At 34.9% G+C, this 7,466-nt stretch overlaps 1 protein-coding gene across 5 annotated transcripts in view; it reads left to right on the top strand.

Moving 5' to 3' along the window:
- LOC117177680 (GDP-D-glucose phosphorylase 1) overlaps positions 1 to 7,466 on the top strand; it is an 83,034-nt gene that overhangs the window by 73,521 nt on the left and 2,047 nt on the right. For 4 of the 5 annotated variants that reach the window (XM_033368511.1, XM_033368512.1, XM_033368509.1 and 1 more), the window contains exon 3: positions 5,951 to 6,231. In XM_033368511.1, coding sequence (XP_033224402.1) covers positions 5,951 to 6,231 — 281 coding nt within the window. Of the gene's footprint in view, positions 1 to 990; positions 1,070 to 5,950; positions 6,232 to 7,466 lie in introns of those variants that run through there. The other variant, XM_033368513.1, reaches the window with a different exon arrangement.

Genomic DNA, 7,466 nt, shown 5'->3' with positions numbered 1-7,466 from the left:
GAAAAATGTTCAATAAATACATTCATATAATAATATTATTATTAACAGACAAAATAAGGCGTACGAGATGATTAGTTACACTACAGCAGTTCGCGGAGCGGCAGCCGGATACAAAAAAATTTGTTTGGAATCGAAAAATAAGCATAAAATAATTTTTTAAATTTCAAAATCATTATTTTCATCGTAAAGATCATTTTAAAGTTAAGTGGGCCAACTTAAGCAGATGTTATAATTAATTCAGTCACGAAAATAGCAATCAAAAAGCGATTGATCACTTATTGAACAAAATCAAGGTGAAGAATTTCACTAACTGAATCAGTTAAGTGAACTGACTAGAATGAGCTGTGCTGATTGTTAAATCAGAACTCAGAACGGGTAAAAAGGAATGTATTCCCTGGCGGACCCTAGGAACCAAAAGGGCCTCTACAAAGTACACTTAATGATCCCACACACCAGCGCGAAGTTTAAAAATAAAATTCTCTCTCACTTGCATTGCAGCGTTGTTGTTTGAGTTTTCCACTGCGTGGCGCTAGCATCCACACAAAATTCTTGAAGTTACCGACGGAACGCTTATTAACTGCTACTAACAGAAGATGCGCTTGAAGCCGCCTTCGGCCCATGTAAATGACAGGTATTTTATTTTTGAAAGTTGTTAACGCTACAAAAAAAGGTATTGCGATTACTCCGTGAGTTTCGAATGGAAATTTTAACGTAGAATCCGCATTTCAACAATTTCAAAGTTGATCTTGCTGTTTTTAGTTTTTTAAACAGGAAACAAAGGGGGTTTCATTGGGGTGTTTAAGGGTAATTTGCAGAGGCTCTTTTCGTTTTATGAGGTCCGCCAGGGTTAATACGAATTGAATTTTAAAGACTAAGGCACCCCGCAAATCCCGCTTTGCGACCATGACACATTGGACCAGTACGTCAATGCGTTTAAATTTGTGAAGACGTTATATAAATTTTGAATCTTTCTATATGTACAAATACGGTGCAAAAGTTTGAACTCCACGAATTTACGTCAATGCGTCAGCACGCAAACGCTTCAACTTTGGTCAAATCTTCTGAATTTGTGAGAGCAAAGTACACACTCGAATTCGCCATAATTCGTCACGGCGAATTTCAGCAAGTGTTGATTTGTACAACTTAATCCGTAACAGAAAAACCAACGTGCGAGATATATAGAATTGATTGTAAATTTTTAGTATATTGTCCCGTAGCTCCGTGGTAATACTCTACTCTGATATACGACCCTGCTTAAAATGACAGGTTGAAATCCAATAAAAACCGGAAAAGAACCGGTTACTTACCCTTTCGACCCTTACCCGGTTCTATGCGGTTTTTATTTGGTCTTTAATTTAATTTGGTGACATCTATCTGGTACTACCCGGTCCTTATCCGGGAAATGGTAATAAAGAAAAAGTTGTTTAAATATTGTATCCGCCCCTACCCGGTTTTTATCTAGTCAATGGAAACAAAGTGAAAATAATAATCATATAAAATTATATTTCTACCCGGATCCTATGTGGTTTCTATATGGTTCCCATATGTCATATGGAACCAGAAATTAAAATATCGTTATACTTTTCTACCCGTTTCCTATCCGGTCTCTTCAAGGAACATGGTCACTTGTAAATTATTAAGTGAAAGTGTATCGACAAACTGATTCTACCCGGTTCTTATCTGGCAAATGGAACCAGGAATTAAATTAAGGATATAATTTTTTACCCGGTTCTTAGTCGGTGTCTTCAAGGCACATAGCCAATTCCAAATTTTTCAGCTCTTTACTACAATCTCTGAATCTAACGATTTGAGCGGTCACACAGACAAGGAAGTAATTTAATTTAGTCAAGAAATTCGGCTTATTATTAGTCACATGTGACTGAAAATTTAGTGAGAAGTTAGAAAAAGTGTATTAAATCAAATAGTAAAATACAACTAATATTTAATAAAAACGTTTACTAAAGTAGATTAATGACCAATTTCTCAATTATCTTTACATGTTATTTCTCTTATTAGTGGATATTACTTATCATCGAAATATTGTACATATTTCTATAAAATTCTCACTAAAGATAAATTAATTTTTTTAGTTCTTGGCTGACCCACATATAATCCGGATAAGTTACAACAAGGAAGCGATAACAAAGGGGTACATATTTTTGCGTTCCTGATATAAACCGGATATACATTTTACAGGTTCCCGAGTACAAACCAGATGATACAGGTTCCGGATAGGACTCACGTAGCAACCGGGTACAAATAGATAGATTCCAGTCAAATACCGAGTACAAACCGGTGACAAGATCCGGGCACGTTTCGGATAGAAAACAGATAAGTAGCGGATGGAAGTATTTTGAAAAACCTGATACAAACTGGGTTGAAACCTTAAAGATTCTGGACAGGTCCCATATAGAAGCCGGAGATAAAAATATTAATCCTGATAGAATCCGTTCAAATGTCAGGTATAAATCGGGGACAAGATCCGGATACGTTTCGGATAGACATCATCTAAATACCGGGTAGAAGTTTTAAAAGGCTATATAAGACCTATGTAGAAATCCGGTAGATGTAATCTGACCCCATATACAACCCAGTTAAGTGCCGGGTATAAACCGGGTGCATTCCCGACTACAAACCGGATACAAATCTTGATGGTCTCGGATGAGAGCCATATAGAAGCCGGAGATAAAATCATTAATCCAGATAGAATCCGATCAAGGACCGGGTATAAACCGGGGACAAAACCCGGGTCTAATTCCAATAGCGCCAGATAAGAACCAACTTTCATCCTGTTCTTATCTGAGTTCTGTCCGTCATTCATTTAAATGCGTCTGAATTCGTTTAAATTCGTTTAAATTCACACTCGTTCGAAAAATATAATTTCGCCCCAATCCGTGTCAATTCTTTCTTTTTTACTTAGAATCACCAATCACCTTATGCCAAAGTCCCCTGACTCAAATAATCAATGAAGTGATTCCTTAGTCCAGGATAAAATAGCTATATTAAGGGACTATGTCAATAAAGAACCCCCTGAAAACATGATAATTATAGACAATTGTACGTTGGTGTTTATTACCCAAAATGTAAATTATTATTGTTTAAACAATCAGAGTACAAAAAGTGGACTTTTGTCTACCTTTCCTATGAAAAGGCGCAAGAGAATGATTATTATTAATTGTTAAAAGCACGTCAGAATTTGCAGTAAAATTCAAAACATGGTTAAAAACCTGGAGTTTCTGCATAAATTTCATCCCCAAAACTACAAACTCCAAATTAACAAGCCTCAAACTAACAAGCCCCAAACCCACAAACCCCAAACCAACAGGCTCAAAACCCACCAGCTCCGTGTCAACAAACCCACAAACCAAAAAGCTCCAAACCAACAAACCCCAAATCACAAGCTCCAAATCCACAAACTCCAAATAAACAAGCTCTATATCCACAAACCCCAAACTTCATATTCACAAAAGTACAAACCCCAAACCAACAACCTCAAACCCACGGACCCCAAACTCACATGCTCCATATCCACAAACGTACAAACCCCAAACCAACAATCGCAGGTGTGAGGTATTTGGGTTTGTGGAATTGTTGTTGGTGGGTTTGAGGTGGGTCTCTGGGTTCTGGAGTTCGGGGTTTCTAGTTTACATTTTACATTATTACAGCCTAAGTTTTTATTTTTTATATTTCAACATGTTTATAAATATAACTTCCTTCAATAATCTTGTTAAATTATGCTTATAATAATTTTTATTATGCCTTTTTTACTGAAAAACTGAATTTTTTTTAACTTTATCGTGTATTTCGCAAACGAATTTATTATCTATAAATGTTTCGTACCTTAAGACTCAAAAATATCTTTGATGCCAAAAATACTCATCATTCTTTTAAAAAGTAGGGTTTGAAAATCGACTTTGGAATATCCTCTACAAGCCATATAAAATTTGGCGAAGCATACTTTAAATCGGACGGTAGTGCCTCGGCTTCATAGCCGAAAGGTTACGTTTTCAAAGCCTACACTTTTATTCTTTATTTTTTAAAATATTTATAAATATAATTTCCTTTAATAATGTTGTAAAATTTTGCTAATAATAATTTTTATAATGCCTTCTTTCACTGAAAAACTGAATTTTTCTAACTTTATTATGTTTTTCGCAAACAAATTTATTATCTATAAATGTTTCGTACCTTAAGAATCAAAAATATCTTTGATTAAAAAAATACTTATCCTTTTTCTAAAAAATAGATAATTAAGAACCTCGTTCATACATATCATTTTAAATTTAATTGGCAAACATTACGAACAAAAGTAATAACAAGTATAGAAAATAAATTTCTTTTGCAAAAAATATGATGAAGTTGAACAAATTCACTTTTTCCTTGAAAGAAGGCATTATAAAAATTATTATTAGCATACTTTTACAAGATTATTGAAGGGAACTATATTTATAAAGATCTTAGTGAATAAAAAATCAAATTGTAGCCTGCGAGAATCGAATACGCAACCTTTCGTCTATGAAACCGAAGAGCTACTGCCTGAGCTGCTGGAAAATTTAAAGTCTGTTATATGTAGCAGTGTATATAGCTTGTATTTCAAATTATATTTTCTCGAAAATAGCAAAAAGTTGCATATTGCTGCCTTAGAAAATTAATACTTAGGTAATGAGCTTTCATCAAAAAATTGTAAACTTAAACTAAATTTGATAATGGACGATCTCTCCTTGTAAGCCACATATTCATGTAGATGAAGCGACTTTAATTAAAAGGTGCTTGCATATGGGATTTTGTGGTTGATTATGGTTCCCAGCGTATCTCATGAAAGTTTCTAGACAAAATTAAATGTCATCGCCTGGCCCCTTTTGAAAAAAGTTAATTTTTTTTTCATTATGAGGTGTAGAATTTTTACATTCTGAAGATATGATTGACAGCGTCATGGAAAAATTTCTTTTGAAAATCGAGCGTATCAGTATATTTACTACGAATTTCAATATAATGAAAGTTGAGCACTTAATTGCTATATGAAGTTTCTGGAAAATGAATATCTGTCATATTTAAGCTCTAAGCGTGATTAAGTTTGATCTAATTTCAATAAAAAATTAGTTTTATTTATCGTCAACCTTGATTTTTTAAAGAAACTTTTAAATGATATTATTTATTTAGAATCAACAAAACTGTAAAATAGAATATAAAAATAAAGAGAAGAACCACCTTCGTAAAATGCAGCTAGAGCCCGTTAGCCTATACATTCTCATATTTATAACTCGTATGAATTCTTTTTGGGCCCTTAAGACCGAGTTTATCTCTGTTAAAACCCTATACAAGACCCAATTTAAAGATGTTTTCAGGCTCCTGCATACCCCAAGGAAGAAATCCAAGTCCGAACCTGAGTTTTTAAGCAGGGATGGTTACAAAGTTAAAAGTGGACAAGAATTCTGACATTAATAATATAAACTTAATCACCAGGGATTCAAAAGAAATAAAGGAGTATTTTCGGATATTTTCCCAATGTTTCTGTAAATTCAATATAATTTACCTGAAAACTATGATGAGTATGAAAAATCACTAAAAAAGAATGCAGCAACGGAGGCACATAGTGCAAATTACGTTTCTCTAAAGTTTCATTCCGAAAGAAACGAAAATGAATTTAACGAAAGTTTCTTTAAGTTTCTCTTCCTTCGTTTCTATATCAAGTATTGGTACCACATAATTTTTATGTCTGTGTAGCCTTATTATTTTCTGGCACTTTTTTATACTGAGCTTATTTTTCTAGCCAAATTATTTTCAATTTATCGAAATAATTGGTAAGTATCCATTAATGCTCCTTAATTTCGTTCGAATCCCTGTTAATCATACTCGTCCAATAGTTTATTGAAAAATAATAAGTCTGCATAAATGCAGTATAGGGGTGCTACTCATAAATTAGTTACTATTAATCTTTATATTATTTTAGCTAAATGTTAACAGAGCTTCAAAAAGACGAAAACCTGAAGATATTAGTTCAATTTCTCAACCATTTGACACCAGCCGTTTCAATTTTAACAAAATATCTGAACAAGAAATTATGATTGATGTAGAAACTGGAGATGGTAATAATGTGATTGCAATTAATGTCAGTCCTATTGAATGGGGGCATTGTCTTCTTTTGACAGATCGTTTTCAAAATTTACCACAGAAGATGACAAAAAGCAGTCTTAAAAAAGCTCTGGAACTCTTGATTATGAGTAATTCAGTGTAAGTGAAGTTAAAAATGATGTTACTATTTATGAATATAGGATATATATAATAAAGGTTGAATAACCATCGCAAGAGTCCCACTGGGAGCGACTACCATCTAAAAATGACACCGGTTTCGAGTAGAACCGCGGCAAATCACACCTATGGTCACGTCTCACGACCGTGAGATAGGTGGCCAGTGGACATGATGAAAATCACAAGGACAGGTCAGCGAAACCCTAGTCTCTCCTGAGGACATGAAGCGAACTAAGGATAACAGCTTTCTGCATAAATGTAGCAAGTGCAGTGGCACATTTATGGCACGCGGATATGGCTTTAAGGTTAAAAACCAGTGATAGTTTCGCACCTGCGAAAGCACCGATCACAAGGGTAGTTACTTTATTCGTATATTTGTGTACATTTGTGTAATATTGTAGTCGGACAGACCCGAGAATTCTATTACGAATATAGTTAGCTTCTAAATGTCTTGGAGAACGATGTCAGACCTCGAGGGTGTAAGGAAAGCTGCTGTCTGAAATTCGTAATTCCAGATAAATTGCTACTTCTCGTTTTGAAAAGCAGATACAATCTCCCTCGGAAAGTTCGGCAGGCCAGGGTCATGTCCAACTCCTTAAATGCGAACAGCATGGTAATAAAGCACTCTTAATGCCACATTATGCCTTCTTGGCATAAAATGCGGTCACATTATACTAAGGTGGAAAAGATGTCGTCTTAGCATGCGAAAAATAAAACTCCCATTACCTTGATTCAGCCCTGTTGATCTGAGGTCAGCTAAAGTTTCTCCTTCGACGAGGACGCGTTTTCTACATTTCTGTAAAAGTTTGCGTACATTTTCTTGTCCAGTAGCTGTTGGCGGAACTTTTTAACCTCTGATTTCTTTAATTCGGCTTTTAGAAATGAAGCATCTAGATGGAGTAATGCACTTTCCTCACATCAAAGTTTAAAATTCCAGCCAAGGTTATCTGCCGGCTGCTCCTCGCATTTATCTTAAAATGATCTTTTGCCAATCATCTCGTGTTTCCTGGATAATTTTAGGAGTGGATCTCGTCCAGTTGTAACGAAGTAGGCTATACTTAGAACATTTCGGTTATGAAGACAAAAAAGCTTACATATCAATTCGTCTGTTCAGCGATTATATACCAGGTGTATACATATGAAACCGGTATTGCCATCTAGCGGCCAGTAGGCACACTTGTAGGCACTGTCGGAACTTACCATTTGTGCTAATTGGC

The sequence above is a fragment of the Belonocnema kinseyi genome, chromosome 8, assembly GCF_010883055.1.
Source record: "Belonocnema kinseyi isolate 2016_QV_RU_SX_M_011 chromosome 8, B_treatae_v1, whole genome shotgun sequence".
Lineage (NCBI taxonomy): Eukaryota > Metazoa > Arthropoda > Insecta > Hymenoptera > Cynipidae > Belonocnema > Belonocnema kinseyi.
The sequence above is the reverse complement of the archived record's forward strand: the minus strand, read 5'-3'. Positions and strand labels throughout refer to the sequence as shown.